The sequence below is a fragment of the Armigeres subalbatus genome, chromosome 3, assembly GCF_024139115.2.
Source record: "Armigeres subalbatus isolate Guangzhou_Male chromosome 3, GZ_Asu_2, whole genome shotgun sequence".
Classification (NCBI taxonomy): domain Eukaryota; kingdom Metazoa; phylum Arthropoda; class Insecta; order Diptera; family Culicidae; genus Armigeres; species Armigeres subalbatus.
The window spans coordinates 132,413,974-132,438,948 of NC_085141.1; the positions used below are offsets into that span (position 1 = coordinate 132,413,974).

The following is a 24,975-nucleotide window of genomic DNA, read 5'->3' on the forward strand; positions in this document are numbered from 1 at the left end:
TTGTGTATCTTATGCAGCAAACACAATGAATATACCATGCCCAGGGCGTCAAAAATGATTCCCCCACGAACACACTCTAGACTGGACCCAAACATTTTTAGGAAGATTTTATATTTCATTTGTTTCCCCAGTTGAGTTTCATTCTTTAATGAAGCTGGATAGAAACAATAATGTTATGCATTTTGCTAACACACTAAATTTTCATGTTGAAGCTAGTTTGCTTCACGTTTTGGATTATTTTCAACAATAAAACATAACACGCTTGCTTTTCACATACTAAAGGGCCACGAAGCATGAGTACTTTTGCGAATGTTTTGACTGTTTTCCCGTTTTGACACACGCAAATGCAAATGCTGAAAGCACAACTTGTTTCTTATCTAGCAACTGATTCATCTTTTTTTGCTATGCCGCTCAACTATGGCGAATACGAAACGTGCCGCATAATCGTAAAGCATGCTCGGCCCAAAACCTATTCTCACAGCCTCAGTTCTCAGCTCCAAGCACACAGTCTGAGCACACAGCATACTGGATGAGCACACAGCCAAACAACCCAAGTTTTGAACTTGAGCTCGAGCCTGAGCTGAGCGCACCGCGTTCTTTCGCACCCATGTTCGATGCTGATGGTGAACACAAGCTTGAAGGAGAACGGCGGGATGAACATGAACTTGCAAAAACACACTCAGGCTCAGCGCCGCTCATGTTTCGTGAAGACTGCCTCCACAGTACCCGAAGGCATTCCGTAAGTCCTGGAAGCAGTCAGATCCATTAATGGTCCAATTTATACTCATACTTCGCTTTCTGATAAAAACACGAAAAAAAGCAGTCAAGTTATTGGTTTTGGTGCTGCAACAAATGTTCCTTTCCACTGGTTTTCCGGAGGAAACGTAGGTCCTGAGAGCGGTCAGAGTCATCAATGGTCCATTTTATATTCATACTTTGTCATATGAAAGAAGAGCTGTCGAATTATTGATTTTGGTATAAAACTAAAACGTTCTCGTCCACAGGTTCCTCGGAGCAACCAGTAGGCCAGCGGTCAAAGCTGTCAATGGTCTTTTTATATTTAAACTTTGCTTCCTGATCGGTGCTTCCTGATTTTGGTGCTAAAACCTATAAAAAAGCCGTAAGACTGATTTTGAGCTAAAACTTATATGTTCCTTCCACAGGTTCCGGCCAATCGTAAATCCTGGAAGCGGTCAGAGCTGTCGATGGACCATTTATATTCATACTGCTTCTTGATCGGAAACATGAAAAAAGATTCGAATGACTGAGTTTGGTGGTAAAACAATGTCCCCATTCACAGGTTCCCGGGGCCCTGTAGGTCCTGGAAGCGGTCAGAACCATATGGACCATTTTATATTCATACTACGCTTCTTGATCGAGAACCATGAAAAAGAGCCGTCGAATGATTGGTTTTGGTGCTTAAACTAAAATGTCCCATCCACAGGTTTCGGGCCAATCCGTAGGTGCTGAAGTGGTCAGAGCCGTCAATGGACCTTTTATATTCATACTTCGCTTCTGATCGAAAACCTGAAAAAGAGCCGTCGAACGACTGGTTCTGGTGGTAAAACTAAATGCCCCTTCACAGGTTCCCCGGGTCAATCCGTAGATCCTGAGAGTGGTCAGAGCCGTCAATGGACCATTTTATATTCATACTTCGCTTCTTGATCAAACCATGAAAAGAGCCGTCGAATGACTGATTTTGGTGTAAACTTAAATGTCCCCATTCACAGGTTCCCAGGGACATCCCAGACTCAGGATCCGTTATTCAATTGGTTTTCATTCTTGACACATTAGAAGCCTTCTGGAATAAAATCATAGGGACGATCTATTAAAAGCGAGATTCAAATAAAGTTGTGGCTCGACCCTTTGATAAGTATCGATCGGAACCGATTATAAAGAAATGGCCTATCTCACTTGATTCTGGTCCGATTCCAAATCTCAATATATGGTTCCAATCAGCAAGAGCCTACTTCATTTGTGGTTACTAATATTATTCAATTTTAACCACAACTTCTCTAATATCCACCTCAAATTTACGGTTTTGAACTCACCTCCGAGAAGCCGGAATATCTCCGGAATGGTATGCTTCGTTCCATGGACATACCGTCAAACTGCATTAATTTTCTAGTTCGGGCATGCCTGAAATGTCAAAATCGGATGATAACTAAAGTAGTTACAACACATCCAATTTTACTCAAAATTTGCCTATCCTAATTATTTTGTCCATCCCCTGTATATTGTTTAACTGTTGCATGAGGTAAAAATACCCATGAAAATCAATACAGCTAAGACATAGCAGCAGTCTTTGATTAACTAGGACATATTGCCTCCTCCCTAACCGTAGTCGCAAACATGCATATGTTCATGCATGCTATTCACACATAGAAGACAGCGTGATGTTTTTCAAAGTAAGAAACCGCAACTGTTTTAACTCATTGGTTTGTCTTGTTTTGTTCACTAATATAAACGTAGGTTTATATGTAGGTAACGTGCCAATAGTACCATAGAAGATTTTTTTAATCTAAAATTGACAGTGTTAATATCTTAACTCATGGTTTCCAAACTGGGTCCCGACCCACAGGAGGGTCCGAGCAGATTGTTGGTGGGTCGCGTAGAACAAATATTAATTGCAGCTCGGATGCCAAACCTTTTGATATTTTTTCAGGAACATAATTTCAAGTTCGAACCGCATTTTATTTTAAATATTCATCACCACGCTATTTTAGAAAACATTTATGCCTAAAAGCTGTCCCCTTAATGAAGTAAAATAAATACGCTAACATTTAGACAAACAATATCATGTTCGTCTTTTTGCATTTGTACATGTAAGCTAACGTGAATATTTATGTGGAAGAAGCCGAAACAGATGACATTCTGATTCAATTAATGCTTAATACTACTCGTAAAATGCATTTTTTAATAGGTGGGTCATAGACATATAGAATTTTGCTAGGTGGGTCGCATACCGAAAAGCTTGGGAAGCTCTGTCTTAACTTATAGATAAATTATTAGTTTTGCTGACAAAAATTAGTTTAACATCGAGAACTACAAATCCTCATCACCAATGGTACTGCTTTAGTGGTGGTAAAAATATATTTTGGTTCCCAGGGTGGTGTTATCCATTGATTTCTCCACTATTGGTACCAGCCGGTGGCATCCCTATCTCACACAATAGGTTTGTTTTGCAGCCAACATTAGCGACCGTATCCACTGACAGTTCTGTATCCTAATGAGAATCAAATGTGATGCTTGATACAAACACATACTATCATGAATTTTACATGAGATGTTGGCTGCAAAAACATGGCGGCGTGCCACCCACCTGATGTACAGTTGCACCACTAGGTGGAAGGAGTCAATTGTATCCCGGGCAGAAGCTATGAACAGTATAACAAAACATGACATGGACTTGATTGATATAAAGATAAAGAACAGGCAACAATATCAAAAATTTGCACCAAAATATCATTTAAATATCAAGATATGCTATGGATAAGAACAAACTAATGGCACATGATATTAATCACTTCACATATAGCATAACTTGATCTTCTTATGATATTTTAGTGCAAAATATTGATATTATCGTCTGATCTTTTATCTCTTATATCAATCATGTCCATATCTCTTTGCTATCTTATCAACATTTGATATGATTGAGCTGTTTTCGTCTACTCGGGATTAAGAAAAATCATTATGTTCAATCTTAGGATATATTGCATTTATCAGAATATTTCAAGCACGACGCATCAACTGAAATCATAGTAAAGTGCATAATTATGATACATCCCATCAAAATTACTACCTCCACTATTGGTGCTACCTCCAAAGGGTATGGTTACTCATACTTTATTACATTTGATCTTGAAGGCTTGTTCCATGATTGGCAAGTTTCTATACTTTCCTGATACTTTGCTAAACTTACTGTGCATACATGTCAGCAGACAAAATTAATATGGGTTCTATGAGTACAGAGCAAACATTCCAACGGATGTCCACAAACCACTAAACCTTTATTTCTTCTTAATTTTATTCTCCCATAGTGTCATCAGTTAGAGACGGACCTGCTCTTTTGCTTTGTTATAAACTACGAATGATCCATTAATTAAAACAACCTTCGATTCTTTGTTAATGAACAATTGACTACACCACGGGCCGAATTCTTCGATCCCATCTTTCTTGAACCTTGGCAAATTACCTCTACAGGACAGCTAAGAGCGTTCCCAGGAAAAAAAAGTGCTTGTTACATGATATGTCAACATACGGCGACGTCTCGTCGTCTAGTTTGTTTTCCGAATATCCGGGTGCATGCACGCAGTACATCATGGCACATGAGAGTGTTTTAGGAACTGTTGGTCAAACGCTTGAAAATCAGAACTTCGAACAAAGGTTGAAAGGAATCTTTAATGTCTTGAGAGCAATAGTGTTTGGTTATATTGACGCGAAGGGTTTTGTTCCGTAGAATACGATGTGTAACGCAATCAACACAAAATCGTTCGCAATGCCATAGATAAAAGAACTGAACGTATAATTTTAAGCAATCAACTTGTAATAGCACAACTGAACGACATACCGATAAAAATTTGAGATTAATCTGAATCACTACTGATTGCTATAAAACTTGTGGACTTGTGGAGGAGCCAACTAGCTTATGAGTTAAAGCCAACGGGACAAAAGAAATACCCTCTGCGTATTTTCTATACTACTTGAAATGGAACTAAATGGTGCCATTTTCAAGCGATTTGAATTGTTATTCATTGCGATATAACTAACAACCCTGTGCGACAGATAAGCCTATTCAATTCGAGTGTGTTCATAAATAGGGATAGCAGCAAAAGTGCTGATGCCCCTCTATGCAGAGTTTTTTATAATTAAACTTCGTACCGTATTTTGATAAAATATGATAATCGTGAGTTCCAGTGGATAAGTATATGATGTGCGGAGTTCAATACTGTTGTCTATTTAATTGCTGTACAACTCATGGCATTTATGCTATCGATTTCATGGAACACGCGCAATTTGCAGTCTGTTTTCCGTGGTTTTCCTATTTTCATAGGCAATAATAAACATACCAGAACTATGACAATTTCCGGATGCCTAGAGGCAAGCCGATAAATGGTTCCCACCAGATGGAAATCCATACGGGTCGAGTTTCAGTGATCCTGATGCTGTCATGAAGCACAAACTAATATGAATTATTCCTCTTGGCTGGTTCACTTCTGAGTGGTTTGAAGAACATGCAAACTGGACGCATATATGTAACGTTTTGCACTATTTTAATCAAATTTGCTGATTGACTTGCAAATAAATTAATAACACTTTTCTTTGACTGCAACTTGTTGCGATCAATCTTCTGCTTCACAGTGGTACACCGACAGTTCAAGTTTTGAATCAGTAGGGAAAGGAGAGGCAAGTTCCGACAGACTGCTTTAATGATTTGTCTGTAACGATTGTCATGGGTATTTTTACCTCATGCTACAGTTCAATAATATAGCTAGCTGATGGCATTTTGAAGTTGTAAAAAATCTCAATCATATTTATAATATTAAAGGCTCCCCCAGACCTTAGCGATTTCATCGCCGCGACGGCGACAACTAGTCGCCACGATTCTATCGTCTTGTCGCTACCGGCAATGTTCCAATTACGCTTCCATGCAAACGGCGACAGAATTGCAGTCGCCAAGTGATAGAATCGCGTCGTGTGTGTTTGGGGGACCTTAACATTTCAAAAAAGTGGTGATATTTCGTTGCCTGGAAAACTCATCAGGCAAAACGCCTCCCAGCTGGCGGCTCTTTGGAAACAACGTACCATGCGTCGGCGAATCAGCATTCTGGTATGGACAGTGCGTGGAAACGCGTAGTACATTGTAGTTTAGTCCCCCTAGGGCGTTGTGCCTCGCCGAAATGTTAGATGTTTCATCAAAATGTGGAAATTTTCGGTTTTAGCAACCTTCCTATCTTTTATTTTGACACTTTTTTGACACCCCTATGGCGAAGACCAAGATTTTTTTATGTACAGGTTATCCGACTTCGTCAGTAGATGGGAATAACCAGCGCGGGGGGGAAACATACATTTTCAGTGCAAAACGTAAACAAACGAGCATAAATTCCATACAAAAATCCAAGATGGCTGAGTTGGGGATATTGACAAGTCGGATAACCTGTATACATAAAAAAAATCTTGGCGAAGACCATATAATGTGATTTTTTTTCAAAAAATCAATAAGAGAAGATGCCCCAAAACGCCATGCCAGCCCCCCCCCCCTTGAGGCAAAACGCCTTTTGGGTATTCCCTCATATTTGCCGTATTTGGCATGAACGTAACATGGAACGTTGTTCACCAATTGGGGAAGGATGGGCAATATGCCCTAGCTAAGCATAGACTGCTTTTATGCCTTAGCTATAACAATTTTCATGGATGTATCTACCTCACGCAACAGTTAAACAATATAACTAACTGATGCCATATCAAAATTATTAAAAATCTCAATAATATTGATAATATTCACATTTCAAAAAAGCTACGAAGCATTCGGTATATAATAAAGTAGTAAAAACATAACATCTAATGTTTTTAAAATTCAATGTTTATTAAATTGTATTGATTTGTGTTTTACATTTAATGAGATGGGTGACTTTGCTTCCGATTTCTCGCAATTACTTGGCTTATGTTGATGTCCATTTTGGTTAACTTCATTCGCAAAGAGGGAGACAATCGTAGTTTATTCCTGTATTTGGTTTTGATGGCAACCATTTCGGAGAATCCAGTTTCACATAAATATGACGTCGTAAAGGGCAATAGAAATGCTACAGCTTTATCAAATAAGCGTGGATAAGTATGTCGCACGCTCATCCAAAACAGCAACGCGCTCCTGCGATTGTAGTTTTGCTTCAGAATACTGTTCTCAGATAAATCGATAAGCTCTTCATCAGCTTCTGTCGATATATTGGTATTTACTTCTTTCTGATTGAAAGGATCAATAATCCAAAGACACTTATCCGTTTTCTCTATTCCCGCTTTGAAATATTCCCCAAATTTCACTTTTAATGAACTTAAGTGACTTGTAATTTCATTGATGATGTCAGGAGAAGGTTTAATCTGTCTTTCATCTACGAGTGTTTCCAACGATTCGAAGCATTCATAGCTCCCATTTTTAACATTTCGAGACCACAAATCGAGTTTTCTCATGAATCCTCTGATTCTATCATGAACATCGAAAATGTCTGTTGAAGTTGACCCTTGTAGATAGGTGTTGAGGTGGTTCAATTTTTGAAAGATGTCGGAAAGATATGCGAGTTTCAAAGAGAACTTCTCATCACGCAGTAACATTGAGAAGTTTTCTTTCCCTTGCAGAAAAATTGCTAGCTCCTCGCGCAGTTCAAGTACTCTTGTCAGTACCCTACCTCTGGACAGCCATCGAACTTCCGTGTGAAGCAACAAAGATGTAAAATCGCTTCCCATATCTTCACAAAGCTTCTCAAATAAGCGAGATTGTAGTGGCTTAGTTTTCACGAAGTTTACAATCTTCACTGTAGTATTTAACACGTTTTTAAAATCATCCGATAGTGTTTTAGCCACCAGCGCCTCCCGATGCAAGCTGCAATGAGTCCAAGAAGCATTCGGACATAGTTTCAAAATCCGCGTCACAACTCCACTGTTTCTTCCACACATTGCACGTGCTCCATCTGTACACACACCTACGCATTTCTCCCATTCCAGATTTTTGGCCTTGACGAAAGAATTCAGCTTTTCAAAAATTTCGTCACTTGTTCCTCGCATAATTGGCTCGCAAAATAACATTTCTTCATGGATATTATCATTCCAAAAATATCGGACAAACACTATCAGCTGCGATAGTCCTTCGACATCAGTTGACTCATCTAGTTGCAATGAAAAATGGGTACTTGCCTGTATTCTGCTTACCAGCTGATCCTCGGCCCAGTCGGACATTTCATCGATCCTTCTCGCTACTGTGTTATTCGAAAGAGGAATAGCTTCAATTTCATGTGCGTATTTTTCACCAAACATTATTGAAACCGTTTCCTTAATAGCCGGAAGAATCAAACTTTCACCAATTGTGTGGGCTTTACCAGAACGCGCTACTTTCAAACTTAAATGGTAAGATGCAATCATAGCTTTTTCGGAAACTTTCGTGAATGACTGTATGTTTTTCCTGGATACCCTGAGTGCCTTTTCTTTTGCAACAAAAAAATCAACAGCTCTATCCTTCCACTCAAAGTGCTTAGTTTGGAGATGACGTAGCAACTTGTTAGGACGCAAGCTTTCATTGGCCAACACTTCAAAACAAATCACACATTGAGGCCGCGGTAGTTCGCATTCGTTGTTTTCCGTGAAACCATATTGCAGATATTCGGGGTCATACTTTCTCGTTTTTTTCTTCACACTAGTGCTAGGTTTCTCATCATCTTCTATTTTTCTCCGCGTTCCACTGGATCCACTGGCAATATCACTTTTCTGTTCTGTCTCTACGTTACTACTTTTATGTATCTTCAGCAACCACTTATCCATGTTCAAGTCAGACTAGAAATTACAACTGGCTTTTTCCAAAACTGATCCGGATAATGTACCAATCACTAAAAACTGATCTGGAAAACTGTTTATAATGGAAGGAAAATTGAAAGTGAATGAAGCAGTGGTTTGGTATATGTATGTATTCCTCTATCATTCATCTTTTCACACATACTTCTATCACTCACTATAAGGCTTTTTGACGCTCAATCATGTCAATCACACACACAGCACAGAAAGGACAGGATTTGTTTTCATCGGGAAACGTTTCCCGATGAAAACAAATCCTATCCTATATGTGCGCTTGCAAGGAAAGATGATTAAACGTCAGAAAGCCTTATCCCACATTCACACCAAGTTAGAGTATTGAACAAAAATCTTTGTGTCAACATTTCGTTCAACTTGAATCACCACACGAACCCTGTGAAAAATTGTTTGAATATGGGTTACGCCAGTATGCACTGAGAGAAATGATATGTTCATTTGTCGTGTCAAAAAAAAAGAAATCAAAAAAGTCTGTTTAATACATTTAAGGCTCAAAGAATATTGAACATGGAAAATTTTTGGCGACCCACCAGAGAACAGCTCGCGACCCCCCTGGGGGTCGCGACCCACAGTTTGGGAAACTATGCACTAGGGCGTTTTGCCTCGCCGAAATGTTAGATGTTTCATCAAAATGTGGAAAATTTCAGTTTTTCCTACATTCCTATCTATTATTTTGACACTTTTTTCGCCTAACCTACATAATTTTACGTCTAGTTTTATTAAAGCTATCTCAAACATGGTAAATATAAGTGAATACCCGAAAGTCGTTTTGCCCCGGGGGGCGTTTTGGGGCCTCTTCCCCTAGCTGTTAGCTAGAAGGCTTTTTGCCTCATGAGTTTTCCGGCAGCGAAATATCACCATGTTTTCAAAATGTGAATATCATCAATATGATTGTGATTTTTTACTTTTTTTTATGACATCAGTTAGCTATACATATTGTTTCACTGTTGCATGAGGTAAAAATACCCATGAAAATCAATACAGCTAAGACATAGAAGCAGTCTTTGATTAACTAGGACATATTGCCCCTCCCTCCCCTAACCGTAGTCGCAAACATGCATATGTTCATGTGCAATAGGGCACTGCACGGAAACATCTCTATCTCTTTCGTTCCTCATTAATTTTGACGTTATCTGGCCTTGTTGTTTTCAAATTTCTTTGCAGCGAAAAAGAGACAAAGCAGTCCGTGCAGTGCCCTATTGGCTATTCACACAAAGAAGACAGCGTGATGTTTTTTTCAGAAGTAAGAAACCGGCAACTGTTTTAACTCATTGGTTTGTCTTGTTTTGTTCACTTAATATAAAACGTAGGTTTATATGTAGGGTAACGGTACCAATAGTACCACAGAAGAAAATATTATTTTTTATCTAAAATTGACAGTGTTAATATCTTAACTAATAGATTTATTATTAGTTTTGCTGACAAAAATTAGATTGATGTTATTTAACATCAAGAACTACCAAATCCTAATTGCACCACTAATGGGTACACTGCTTTAGTGGTGGTAACAAATATATTTTGGTTCCCAGGGTGGTGTTATCCATTGATTTCTCGCCACTATAGGTACAGTTGCACCACTATAGGTGCAAGGGAGTCAATTGTATTAAGAAAAATCATTATCTTCAATCTTAGGATAAGTTGCATTTATCAGATTATTTCAAGCACGACGCATCAACTGAAATCATCGTAAAGTGCATAATTATGATACATCCCATCAAAACCTTACTACCTCCACTATTGGTGCTACCTCCACAAGGGTACGGTTACCCTATACTTTATTACATTTGACCTTGAAGGCTTGTTCCAATGATTGGCAAGTTTCCCTATACTTTCCCGATACTCTTGCTCAAACTTACTGTGCATACATGTCAGCAGACAAAATTAATATGGGTTACTATGAGTACAGAGCAAACATTCCAACCGGCATGTCCACAAACCACTAAACCTTTACTTTCTTCTTAATTTTATTCTCCCATAGTGTCAACCAGTTAGAGACGGACCTGCTCTTTTTTGCTTTGTTATAAACTACGAATGATCCATTAATTAAAACAACCTTCGATGCTTTGTTAATGAACAATTGACTACACCACACCGGGCCGAATTAACTTCGACCCCATCTTTCTTGAACCTTGGCAAATTACCTCTACAGGACAAGCTAAGAGCGTTCCCAAAGGAACAAAAGTGCTTGTTACATGATATGTCAACATACGGCGACGTCTCGTCGTCTAGTTTGTTTTCCGAATATCCGGGTGCATGCACGCAGTACATCATGGCACATGAGAGTGTTTTAGAGGAACTGTTGGTCAAACGCTTGAAAATCAGAACTTCTTGAACAAAGGTTGAAAGGAATCTTTAATGTCTTGAGAGCAATAGTGTTTGGTTATATTGACGCGAAGGGGTTTTTGTTCCGTAGAATACGATGTGTAACGCAGTCAACACAAAATCGTTCGCAATATGCCATAGATAAAAAGAACTGAACGTATAATTTTTATGAATCAACTTTGTAAATAACACAATCCTTGTTTCCCTTCGACATCGCAAGAACCTTCGTTAATGGTGCATAATACTAAGATGTAAATCAAGTTTTTTAAAACAAGAATCAAACAATTTTAACCAGTTTTCCGATTAAATTATTCTTGTGTGCATGGGGTTACATGAGGGTTTAGTTTTGAAAAGCTTCCTTTGTTAATTCCGCACTTTTTTAGGCAGCCAGCCGTTTGTAGAGAGTTCCGTCGTTTCAACAGGTACCTTACTCGGTTCGGTACCCGACCCGGAATATGGATTAGTTGGACCGGGGGCCGGCGGGTGAATGCCAGAGCGGATGGGCGGGAAGGAAATAATTCAATTCAGAACCAGAGTAATTGATGACGTCCGTTCCTTCGAGCGAACGGAAATTAAAACACGGAAACGGGACGGGAAGGAATGGCAGCCGGAAATTGTTGTAAACGCTCTTTGATCTAGAGGTGCAGGGTGCAATAACAGCTGCAGGTTATTGTTGCCGGGACCGAAGGATAGTAGACTGTGTCGCAGAACAAAAGCTGTGTAGATAAGGCATAAGTGTGGCACTTGAGGCATATGCTTTGATTAGATAATTGCTTTGAATTGTTTGGTGAGGTGATGCCATGTAGGTACATGGATGGAGTTGATTGTGGATAAGTGCAGGAATTGCCTAAATTTTATGCATTGCATCTGGCTGAAAGAAAAAAAATCGGGATAATCATGTGCCGCATTGTAGTTCTCGAACAGAGAGTGACTGATGACCACCAGAGATAACGAATTATAATGAATTGCTGATTTCTGTTCAACAGAAATACTTGTTTTTGGTATGTGGTCTTTTGAGGAAGTTGAAGGATTTCTGTATATTTATCGTCGATGTTTCGGTGATGTTACACCTTCTCACAGACCTATTTATTGTAGGAAACGAATGGAATGTGAACGGAAGTAAAATAAACATAAAACCATTCCCAAGCAACACACATATTATACCTAGACCAACATTTAAAAAGGGCGTAATAATCAAAATTTATTCCTTCTGATGCTTCGTCCACATATAGATATATAATATATATGTCGGTCTAGATACAGAAGTTTCGGCTATCGAACCGATAGCAGCCCAGCATGTTCATTTAAGTCTCTAGAGCCGTTTTAAATGCGCACCTTTCGAATAAGTCTAATGCAAATGTTGTAGGATCTCCAAATTTTCTGGGAATCATATCGGCTGGCATCAAATCGATAGCAACCCAGCATGTCCATATAAGTTTCTTAAGCCCTTGCAAATGCTTCACCGTTCAGGTAAATCCAACCCAGATATTCTACGTTCAACAAACGGTATGAGAGTTGAGCTCAATCTACCAGGTCTACCAGATATGCATGGCACAGAGAAACAGACGTCTCACTTAGAACAAAATGCAATCAAAATCATCGTCACGGATGCATTATCGCCCAGTGCTAAATACACTGCGTGTGGCCAAACGGCAACCAGATGGCGGTAATGTGCAAACGTCAAACACAAGCAAATCCGATGAAAGCGCCATCGGTGGCCGATCGCCCAAGTAACATTTTAGGTTTTATGATTCACTACAAGAGTTTTTGAATCCTACTACAATAAAACCCTAGTCAAGGTAGTTGCTTCTTCATCGCTTACACCAAAACCTCTTGAAGAGCAGTATCTGCCTAGTTGGCCCACCCTTGAAATGGTTTTGAAGAGTAAATGTAATATAGACTTCAAGATCAGAGTATGACAAAACATGAACTCGAACTCGGCATTGAAAATCTTTCGAAATCGATTTTAAAGCTACTTTAAAAGTAAGTTGGTATTACTTAAAACCATTTCTAAGCTACTTGATCTCGATGCATGCGGAATTCTCTAGATCTAGATTTATTATAACAATCACATGAGAAAACAAAATACGTTCAGTCTAAGCAAAATAAATTCAAGTTTATTATCTACGAAACCAAAAATTGGCATAACCAAATATGCAAATGATATATAATTAACCATCGATAAAAATTATTAAAACAAAGTATATGTATAGTGACTCAATTTTTAATGCCGAATTAGTTTTATTGTGTTAAATGGTGCGAAACATCGATATAATTGATGCGCTCTCAGTAAACCCCGTTTTAACAATTATTTTTCGGTAAAACAAATTTATATTAAATTCGAAATTTTCTGCAAAATAACTATTATTGTTTTTTGTAGTGTTATAAACAAAGTTTTGTATGTAGCGTTCATAAAATATCGTATATAACCATGAATCTAATGCAGTTTAAATAGATATTTGAATTCAAAATCTCTACTAATGTAGAGAAATAAATATGGCGATAGCATTCGAGTTGATTTTTCGCGATTCATTCGTGCTAATCATTTTGCTTCGATGAAATCAACTTTAAAATCATAATAATTAGTTATGACATTCATGAAGATCGACTGGCTGTTATAAATGCCGGTTAGCCATTTTTCAACTTATATGATGACCACAATTAGAGTCAATTTGACAGTTCAAGTACATCAGAATAAAACAAAGGGCATGGATAGATGTTATGGATTGCGGCATCTAATTGGTAATTTATTACACGTAAGTAAAAAATGAAGTACTCTGCTATTTATCATTTGTGTCGGCTACAAAAATGCACATTGCCCGATTGCCGTGTCACCGTTAATGCAAAAATGAAACGAAATAAGATGACTGAGACGGGTCTACGGGCCATGTTATTGCATCTTTGTTAAGACTATGCAATTTTTCACCTCGCAATTTTGGAAGTGCAAATTTCGATATGAACATGACTATTGTACCTGGAAATGTGTCAGCATATACATTGTGAGTAAGCACGCAGTTTCATTATATCTCAAGACTATATATATGATAAGAATAAAGTTTTCAGCTCTTACTTAATAGTTGAGGGAATCTATTTTTGTTTTTTTATTCTATTAAAAGTTTGTGTATTATGAGGCTTTTTATGTAGCAATCATAAATGCAAATCAATCTCAGGTTATGCCAATTAATTCGAAAATAACTTTCATAGTTGCAAAACGATTTTAAGAATTCTTTCATAGTGACAAATAAAACAAACATGAAAGAGCTTTATTGTTATTTCCCAGATGGGTTTAATCAAGGCATGCATTGCTCTAATAAAACCATGTTTAAAGTTTTACAGTATCCAGAATTTATAACCTGCTTCAAAAGGTTTTGACAACAGCTAGAAGATCAATAATAATTTATGCGTGTTAAATGCCTTTTCTAAACTGAAAAGCATAGCTATTGCCGCAATAAAACCACAATAAATAACTTCGAATGCCAAAGAGTTGTGAGAATGTTACTTGGGCGACCACCTACAAAAAAAATGAATCTACCGTTGAAAAGGTAAACGATGGAACATGTGTTGAAAGAGACGTCTATTTCTCTGTGTGCATGGTATCAAATCTATAACTCCGTGTTCGTCTCTAGATCTTTTGCGAATGCTTCACTATTTCAAAAAAAAATTCAGCGCATATGTTGTAGGTTCTTAACATTGTTCTGGGGTTGAGTTCAATTGGTCTACCAGCTCAACTACGCTTGGCATCAAATTGATAACTCTTGAAACGAGGCTTCCGAGCCTCTTGAAAGGAGGCTTCCGAGCCTCTTGAAAGGAGGCTTCCGAGCCTCTTGAAAGGAGGCTTCCGAGCCTCTTGAAAGGAGGCTTCCGAGCCTCTTGAAAGGAGGCTTCCGAGCCTCTTGAAAGGAGGCTTCGACGCCTCTTGAAAGGAGGCTTCGGCGCCTCTTGAAAGGAGGCTTGAGGCCTCTTGAAAGGAGGCTTGAGCCTCTTGAAAGGAGGCTTGAGCCTCTGAAAGGAGACTTCCGAGCCTCTTAAAAGGCGGCTTCCGAGCCTCTTGAAAGGAGGCTTCCGAGCCTCTTGAAAGGCCTTTTGAGCCTCTTGAAAGGAGGCTTTTCTAGCCTCTTGAAAGGAGGCCTTTCTAGCCTCTTGAAAGGAGGCCTTTCTAGCCTCTTGAAAGGAGGCCTTTCTAGCCTCTTGAAAGGAGGCCTTTCTAGCCTCTTGAAAGGAGGCCTTTGCCGCCTCTTGAAAGGAGGCTTTTGAGGCCTCTTGAAAGGAGGCTTTTGAGGCCTCTTGAAAGGAGGCTTTTCGAGCCTCTTGAAAGGAGGCTTTGAGGCCTCTTGAAAGGAGGCTTTTCGAGGCCTCTTGAAAGGAGGCTTTTCAGGCCTCTTGCAAGGCGGCTTTCGAGCCTCTTGAAGGAGGCTTTTGAGGCCCTCTTGAAAGGAGGCTTTTCGAGCCTCTTGAAGGAGGCTTGAGCCTCTTGAAAGGAGGCTTTTTGAGCCTCTTGAAAGGAGGCCTTTCGAGCCTCTTGAAATGAGGCTTTTCGAGCCTCTTGAAATGAGGCTTTTCGAGCCTCTTGAAAGGAGGCTTTTCAAGCCTCTTGGAAAGGAGGCTTGAGCCTCTCTTGAAAGGAGGCTTCTGAGGCCTCTTGAAAGGAGGCTTGAGGCCTCTTGAAAGGAGGCTTCCAGGCCTCTTGAAAGGAGGCTTCTGAGGCCTCTTGAAAGGAGGCTTCTGAGCCTCTTGAAAGGAGGCTTCTGAGCCTCTTGAAGGAGGCTTCCAGGCCTCTTGAAAGGAGGCTCTGAGCCTCTTGAAAGGAGGCTTCCTGAGCCCTCTTGAAAGGAGGCTCTGAGGCCTCTTGAAAGGAGGCTGAGCCTCTTGAAAGGAGGCTTCCAGGCCTCTTGAAAGGAGGCTTCCAGGCCTCTTGAAAGGAGGCTCTGAGCCTCTTGAAAGGAGGCTTCCAGGCCTCTTGAAAGGAGGCTTGAGCCTCTTGAAAGGAGGCTTCCTGAGCCTCTTGAAAGGAGGCTTCCAGGCCTCTTGAAAGGAGGCTTTGAGCCTCTTGAAGGAGGCTTCTGAGCCTCTTGAAAGGAGGCTTCTGAGCCTCTTGAAAGGAGGCTTCTGAGCCTCTTGAAAGGAGGCCTGAGCCTCTTGAAAGGAGGCTTCCGGGCCTCTTGAAAGGAGGCTCTGAGCCTCTTGAAAGGAGGCTTCCTGAGCCTCTTGAAAGGAGGCTCGAGGCCTCTTGAAAGGAGGCTTCTGAGCCTCTTGAAAGGAGGCTTCCTGAGGCCTCTTGAAAGGAGGCTTCCGAGCCTCTTGAAAGGAGGCCTGAGCCTCTTGAAAGGAGGCTTCTGAGCCTCTTGAAAGGAGGCTTGAGCCTCTTGAAAGGAGGCTTCCGGGCCTCTTGAAAGGAGGCTTCCGAGCCTCTTGAAAGGAGGCTCTGAGCCTCTTGAAAGGAGGCTTCCTGAGGCCTCTTGAAAGGAGGCTGGGCCTCTTGAAAGGAGGCTTCTGAGCCTCTTGAAGGAGGCTTCCAGGCCTCTTGAAGGAGGCTTGAGGCCTCTTGAAAGGAGGCTTCCAGGCCTCTTGAAAGGAGGCCTGAGCCTCTCTTGAAAGGAGGCTTCTGAGCCTCTTGAAAGGAGGCTTCTGAGCCTCTTGAAAGGAGGCCTGAGCCTCTTGAAAGGAGGCTTCCGGGCCTCTTGAAAGGAGGCTGGAGCCTCTTGAAAGGAGGCCTTGAGCCTCTTGAAAGGAGGCTTCTGAGCCTCTTGAAAGGAGGCTTCCTGAGCTCTTGAAAGGAGGCTTCTGAGCCTCTTGAAAGGAGGCTTCTGAGGCCTCTTGAAAGGAGGCTTCTGAGCCTCTTGAAAGGAGGCTTGAGGCCTCTTGAAAGGAGGCTTCTGAGCCTCTTGAAAGGAGGCTTCCTGAGCCTCTTGAAAGGAGGCCTGAGCCTCTTGAAAGGAGGCTTCCGAGCCTCTTGAAAGGAGGCTTCCAGGCCTCTTGAAAGGAGGCTTCTGAGCCTCTTGAAAGGAGGCTTCTGAGCCTCTTGAAAGGAGGCTTCCAGGCCTCTTGAAGGAGGCTTGAGCCTCTTGAAAGGAGGCTTCCAGGCCTCTTGAAAGGAGGCTTCCAGGCCTCTTGAAAGGAGGCTCTGAGCCTCTTGAAAGGAGGCTTCTGAGCCTCTTGAAAGGAGGCTTCTGAGGCCTCTTGAAAGGAGGCTTCTGAGCCTCTTGAAAGGAGGCTTCCGAGCCTCTTGAAAGGAGGCTCTGAGCCTCTTGAAAGGAGGCTTCTGAGCCTCTTGAAAGGAGGCTTTGAGCCTCTTGAAAGGAGGCTTCTGAGCCTCTTGAAAGGAGGCTTCTGAGCCTCTTGAAAGGAGGCTCTGAGCCTCTTGAAAGGCGCCTGCCGGGCCTCTTGACGGGTGGCTTCTGAGCCTCTTGAAAGGAGGCTTCCGAGCCTCTTGAGAGGAGGCTTCCGAGCCTCTTGAAAGGAGGCTTCCGAGCCTCTTGAAAGGAGGCTTCCGAGCCTCTTGAAAGGAGGCTTCCGAGCCTCTTGAAAGGAGGCTTCCGAGCCTCTTGAAAGGAGGCTTCCGATGTCCCACTTGTCTTTCCTGATGTCCCACTTGCGTCTCAAATCCAGGCATATGAGATGTTGCAAGATGTCCACACTGTCCTGGAGTTTGAATGAAATTATGTTCTCAGTGTATTTGTTTTGACTTGCGTTTCAAATCCAGGCATATGAGTTGTTTTGAGATCTCCAAATTGTCCTGGAGAATGAATCAAATGGTCTTCCGAATCAAACAAGGCTACCATGATGTCCCCAGCCGCGGTAACAACCCAATTATGTTCCCCGAGTATTTGTCGTTCACTCACGTCTCAAATGTAGGAATATGAGCTGTGGTAAGATCTGCAAATTATCCTGGAGTTTGTATCAAATGGTCTGCCGAATCAACCCAGGCTTTCATGATGTCCCCAGCTACGGTAACAACCCAATTACGTCCTCCGAGTATTTGTCATTTACTCGCGTCCCAAATGTAGGCATATGAGTTGTTTTAAGATCTCCAAATTATCCTGGAGTTTGTATCAAATGGTCTGCGGAATCAACCAAGGCTTTCATGATGTCCCCAACCGCGGTATCAACCCAATTATGTCCTCCGAGTATTTTTCTTTCGCTTGCGTCTCAAATCCACACATATGAGATGTTATAAGATCTCCGAATCGTCCTGGAGTTTAAATGAAAGTGTCTGCTGGTTCAACCAAGGTTTCTATGATGTCCCCCGCCGCGGTAACAACCCAATCATGTTCTCCGAGTATTTGTCGTTCACTCGCATCACAAATGGTGTCTTATAGGCATATGAGTTGATCTAAAATCTCCAAATTGTCCTGGAGTTAGAATCAAACGGTCTACCGAGTGTTTGTGTATGACGATTCTTAACGAAAAAGCAATTGAGGAGCACGAAGTATGCTGCAAAAAGGTCTGCGCGAAAAGAGAAGGATAAAAAAGAGATAGTTGAATAAGGAGAGAGAGAAAGGGGGGTAAGAAATAAAAATTCATGTTTCATAGGACATGTCATTGGACGAGTTGTAATTGTAACTTAACAGATACGTATTTCGACCACAACAGTGAGGCCGTCTTCAGTGTCTCGTACTTGACTCGACTAAATATGTTCATAAGCTCGGCGTACATGATTGGGTACATACCTTCGCTGGGGACATAATTCCAGCCGAGATTGATTTGGTAGAATACTTGATTCACACTGGAGGACTTAGAACATCGCATCTTCATGTACAAAACATGTGCATGGGCTCTGAGGACGCGGACTAGAGGACTGAGGACTATTTGTCCCCACTCCAAGTTGATCTGGAGGGGCTACAATATCGCATCTCATGTACAAAAAATGTGCTTGGAGTCATGTCATCTTCATGAATAAAATCGTTGTTCATTTGGTAAGTAATATGAATACATTTAGTAGACATAATGGCGTTGATATCGTGATTGGGGACATTATGGAAGCCTTGGTTGATTCGGTAGACCATTTGATTCAAACTCTAGAACAATTGGGAGATCTTACAATATCTTACAAGCTCACAACACCTCATATGCCTTGACTAGTAAAAAACAAATACTCGAGGAATATAATTGAGTTGATACCGCGACTGAAGACCATTTGATTCAATCTCCAGGACAATTTGGGGATCTTACAACATCCTACATGCTAAAATTGGATACGCAAGTGAAAGAATAATACTCAGAAGACAAAAATTGAGTTGACACCGCGGCTGGAAACATCATTCGGTAGACCATTTCATTCAAACTCCAGGACAATTTGGAGATCTTAAAACATCTCATATGCCTGGATTTGAGACCCAAGTGAAAGACAAACAATCGGAGACATAATTGGGTTAATACCGCGGCTATGGGCACAATGGAAGCTTTGGTTGATTCGATAGACCATTTGATTTAAATTCCAGGACAATTTGGAGATCTTACTACAACTGATATGCCTGTATTTGAGACGTAAGTGAAATACTAATACTCAGAAGACAAAATTAAGTTGACACCGCGGCTGGGGACATCGTGGAAGCCTTAGTTGATTCGGTAAACCATTTGATTCAAACTCCAGGACAATTTGGAGACCTTAAAACATCTAATATACTTGTACTTGAGACGCAAGTTAAAAACAAATACTCGGAGGGCATGATTTTGATGATACCGCGGCTGAGGACATCATGTAAACCTTGGTTGATTTATTAGACCATTTGATTCAATCTCCAGGACAATTTGCAGTTCTAATAGCATCTCATATGCTTGGATTCGGAGAGATCTTACAATACCTCATAAGTCTTTTTTGAGACGCAAGTGAAAGACAAATACTCAGAGAACATAGTTGAGTTGATACCACGCCTTAGGACATCATGAAGGCTTTGGATGATTCGATAGACCATTTGATTCAAACTTCAGGACAATTTGAAGATCTTACACCAAGACGCGAATAAACGTATTTAAAAGTATCCGTCGATAAATAAATTTAGTGAAACACTAGACATTTTAGCAAAAATTCTTTGTACGTCACATTCGGTTTACGTCCCCCACATAAGTGACGTAAAAAGAGGGTTGAGTGTATCTTCTTTCGATAAAAAATAGTGAAAAAATGATTGGTGAAAGTCGATTAACGTCCGCCTAAATCCCCATAGTGCAGGGGTACATGTCCGCAATGGCACAAATCTCCCAAACTGAGGTGAACGTGCCCCTGGAGCCGACGTTCTGACAGAATGAATTGAAATCAAGCATTTTTTTTATTTTATCATCAGACTAAGGCCGGAGTGGCCTGTGCTGCACATAAAAGACTTCTCCATTCAGCTCGGTTCATGGCTGCACTTCCCCAACCACGCAGTCTGCGGAGGGTCCGCAAGTCGTCTTCCACCTGATCGATCCATCTTGCCCGCTGTGCACCTCGCCTTCTTGTTCCCGTCGGATCGTTGTCGAGAACCATTTTTCCGGATTACTGTCCGACATTCTGGCTACGTGCCCGGCCCACCGCAGTCTTCCGATTTTCGCGGTGTGAACGATGGATGGTTCTCCCAACAGCTGATGAAACTCGTGGTTCATTCGCCTCCTCCACGTACCGTCCGCCATCTGCAACCCACCATAGATGGTACGCAACACTTTCCTTTCGAAGACTCCCAGTGCGCGTTGGTCCTCCACGAGCATCGTCCAGGTCTCGTGTCCGTAGAGAACTACCGGTCTTATAAGCGTTTTGTAGATAGTCAGTTTGGTACGGCGGCGAACTCTATTCGATCGAAGCGTCTTGCGGAGTCCAAAGTACGTACGATTTCCAGCCACTATGCGTCTCCGAATTTCTCTGCTGGTATCGTTATCGGCAGTCACCAGTGAGCCCAAGTACACGAATTCTTCAACCACCTCGATTTCGTCACCACCGATAGAAACTCGTGGTGGGTGGCTCACATTGACCTCTCTTGAGCCTCTTCCTATCATGTACTTCGTCTTCGACGTGTTGATGACTAGTCCAATCCGTTTAGCTTCGCTTTTCAGTCTGATGTAGGCTTCCTCCATCCTCTCAAAGTTACGTGCCATGATATCAATGTCGTCGGCGAAACCAAATAACTGGACGGACTTCGTGAAAATCGTACCACTCGTGTCAATCCCTGCCCTTCGTATTACTCCCTCCAAAGCGATGTTGAATAGCAGACACGAAAGACCATCGCCTTGCCGTAACCCTCTACGGGTTTCGAAGGGACTCGAGAATGCCCCTGAAACTCGAACTACGCACATCACCCGATCCATCGTCGCCTTGATCAACCGTATCAGTTTATCCGGAAATCCGTTTTCGTGCATTAGCTGCCATAGCTGGTCCCAATCGATTGTATCATATGCGGCTTTGAAGTCGATAAATAGATGATGTGTGGGCACGTTGTATTCGCGGCATTTCTGCAATACCTGACGTATGGCGAACACCTGGTCTGTGGTAGAGCGTTCACCCATAAATCCCGCCTGGTACTGCCCCACGAACTCTCTTGCAATTGGTGTTAGTCGACGGCATACAATTTGGGAGAGTACCTTGTAGGCGGCGTTCAGCAATGTGATTGCGCGGTAGTTGCTACAATCCAGCTTATCGCCCTTTTTGTAGATGGTACACACGACACCTTCCATCCACTCCTGCGGCAGAACCTCATCCTCCCAAACCTTGGTAATCACCCAGTGCAGCGCTCGAGCCAGTGCCTCACCACCGTGTTTAAACAGCTCTCCTGGTAGTTGGTCAACTCCAGGGGCTTTGTTGTTTTTCAGCCGGCCGATCTCCTCCTGGATTTCCTGGAGATTCGGAGCCGGAAGTCGCATGTCCTGCGCGCGTGCTCCTAGGTTCATTACCATACCGCCACCGTTGTCTGCCATATCGCCATTCAGGTGCTCTTCGTAGTGCTGCCGCCACCTTTGGATCACCTCACGCTCGTTCGTAAGAAGGTTCCCGTTTATGTCCTTACACATATCGGGCTGTGGCACGTGGCCCTTACGTGAACGGTTCAACTTCTCATAGAACTTTCGTGCGTTATTAGCGCGGTACAGTTCCTCCGTCTCTTCACGGTCTCGATCTTCTCGCTGGCGCTTTTTCCTCCGGAAAATCGAGTTTTTTCTGTTCCGCGCCCGTTTGTATCGTGCCTCGTTCGCCCTCGTGCGGTGTTGCAGCAATCTCGCCCATGCTGCATTCTTCTCCTCAACTAACTGCTCACATTCGCCGTCATACCAGTCGTTTCTCTGATCCGGAGCCACCGTGCCTAGTGCAGTGGTTGCGGTGCTTCCAATGGCGGATCGAATATCTCTCCAGCCATCTTCAAGAGATGCTGCGCCTAGCTGCTCTTCCGTTGGGAGTGCCACTTCCAGCTGCTGCGCGTAGTCTTGGGCTAGTCTACCGTCTTGTAGCCGCCCAATGTTAAGCCGCGGCGGACGACTCCGACGCGTGTTGATCACCGTCGAGAGTTTTGAGCGCAGACATACTGCGACGAGGTAGTGGTCGGATTCAATATTCGCACTGCGGTAAGTGCGTACGTTCGTGATGTCGGAGAAGAATTTACCGTCGATTAGAACGTGGTCGATTTGGTTTTCCGTTACTTGATTAGGTGATTTCCATGTGGCCTTGTGGATATTCTTACGGGGAAGAAAGTGCTTCGGACTACCATTCCGCGGGAGGCTGCAAAGTTTATGCATCGTTGGCCGTTGTCGTTCGATACGGTATGCAGACTATCCGGTCCGATGACCGGTCTATACATTTCCTCCCTTCCTACCTGAGCGTTCATGTCACCGATGACGATTTTGACGTCCCGCAGTGGGCATCCATCGTATGTCTGCTCCAGCTGCGCATAGAACGCTTCTTTCTCGTCGTCGGATCTCCCTTCGTGTGGGCAGTGCACGTTGATGATGCTATAGTTGAAGAAACGGCCTTTAATCCTCAGCTTGCACATCCTTGCGTTGATTGGCTGCCACCCAATCACGCGTTGGCGCATCTTTCCCAGCACTATGAAGCCGGTTCCCAGCTCGTTGGTGGTGCCACAGCTTTGGTAGAAGGTAGCCGCTCGATGCCCGCTTTTCCACACTTTCTGTCCTGTCCAGCAGATTTCCTGCAGCGCTACGACATCGAAGTTGCGGGGATGTAGTTCATCGTAGATTATCCTGTCGCAACCTGCGAAGCGACTTGCAGTTCATTGTTCCAAGCTTCCAATCGTGATCCTTTATTCGTCGCCTAGGTCGTTGCCGATAGTATCGAGTCGTATTATCTTCTATGTCGTTCGTAATAGTTGTTTTTAAAGGCGGCTTATTGGGCCTGCGCAAACCTCCTGTCTCGTCGGAGGGCCGTCGTGTCAGGGCTGTTTAGCGTCCCACCTAACACCAGGACTTGGGCTTGTGCGCTTTGAGCGGCACACGGTCGCTTTGGCGGAGCCTACTTGCGGATACATGCAGCTTTTTATAGAGGTTTAACAGGGCCCACTGTCAAACCCCACCACATCCTAGGCAGGCGCCACAACTCGCAGATGGCCTGGGGAGGGATCGTCAAGCCCTTGGACATAGTCCCTGCTGCCCCCATGTTTTTGCTCGTATGTGCATGCTCGTATGTTTTTGCATAGTTACAAATCTAAGGAATATTAGTTATCATGATCGTTTTGCTTGCGTACCAACCCAGTGCACACAGAACTGTGTTCAGAGTTCAAAACTAAGAACACCAAGGCTCGCTCTTGGCTCATGTTCCGTTCAGGATGCATCTCTGCGTTCTGGTACATGTACCCCAGGTTGAGAACCGCTGTTATTTAAAGTATTCTGTATTCAAAGTATTCTGGAGTTGAAGTCCAGTGGTCTACAAGGTCAACTGTGCCTGGGACCGAACGGGAAGCAGACTAAAATGTCAATGCCATGCTTTCAAACTAATGCCTGTTTGCAAGCTACTCCACATTTTGTCTGGAGCATATCTTGGTTTGGTACCAGGCGTCAACAACGATCATGGTGGATCAAATGATCTTATTGTTTACGGTCATTCCTCTGAAACCATGACTACCCATTACACGTTCGTAGTTCATTTTATCGGAGCCGATCTTTGCATTTTAATCGCCCATGTGGATCCTGATGTCTCTTTCGGAACTTTATCCACGACAGCATTTAGTTCCCTGTAGAAGTTCTCCTTGTCCTGTAACTCGGCAGCATCTTAGTTATAGCTTCAGAATAAAGAGCATTTCATATTCAGCCGCTGGATTCCATTACGGACGCTGATCGAGGCGCACCTCCTTGGTGAACGGACGATTGATCAGTCACCACACCTAATCGTCGGCGATGGTTGAATAGAAATTATTCAGCTTCCTTTTTTGGGGCTGCATGCCAAAACCCCCAATATCTGTAGAACGAATTGAAGAATGAACGAACTGACGAATTATCAATTCAATGAAATAACGAATTAAAGAATTACCCAATATACCAAAGCACCAGCCCTGTCGTCGTAAAATATGAGCTACTTAGTCGCTTATATTTTAAGGGGGCGCTGATACCATAGGGCGGTTTTTAAGGCGCACATTCGAAAACTGCGAATTTCTAAGGAGCTAGGGATTAGAAGCTCGGTTCGTGGCACTGCAAATTTCACAACATCATTTGGAGCGGATACTTGTCAATGTGCTGGAGGACCGAGGATTCGCCTACAACGTACGGTGGCCTGAAACGTGAAGCAGCAAATTTTGGATTGGTGGTGAGCGTTTCGAGTGCGACAGAGTCCGCCTGGGCTGGGGTAGCAGGGACAATGTTCAAGGGCTTAACGACCCCTCCCCACGACACAACAGTTAGGGCGCCTGTCTAGGACGTGTTGTGGTTTGACAGTGGGATTTTTTAAACATCTACAAAAAACCAGAAAAAATATTTAAGCTTCTTTTTGTGGAATGTCTTCAACTGTCTAAGACGAGTTTAGTACTTTTCATTTAATCTACAAAATGCTACAAGATCTACAAAAGCTACATGTGTCCGCAAGCAGGCCATAGCAAAGCGACCGTGTGCCACTCAAAGCACACAAGAGCCCATGAAGTGCCAACTGGCGTGGGGAACTGATCCAACTCTTCAGCGAATCCA

General features: G+C 42.6%; 2 protein-coding genes across 2 annotated transcripts in view; one reads left to right on the forward strand and one right to left on the reverse strand.

Moving 5' to 3' along the window:
• LOC134228051 (zinc finger BED domain-containing protein 5-like) overlaps positions 1-8,529 on the reverse strand; it is a 13,924-nt gene extending 5,395 nt beyond the window's left edge. The window contains exon 1 of the mRNA XM_062709812.1: positions 7,328-8,529. Within this exon, the coding sequence (XP_062565796.1) occupies positions 7,328-8,529 (1,202 nt within the window). The remainder of the gene's footprint in view (positions 1-7,327) is intronic.
• LOC134219544 (integral membrane protein DGCR2/IDD-like) overlaps positions 1-24,975 on the forward strand; it is a 214,993-nt gene that overhangs the window by 114,829 nt on the left and 75,189 nt on the right. The gene's annotated exons all lie outside the window — the stretch shown is intronic.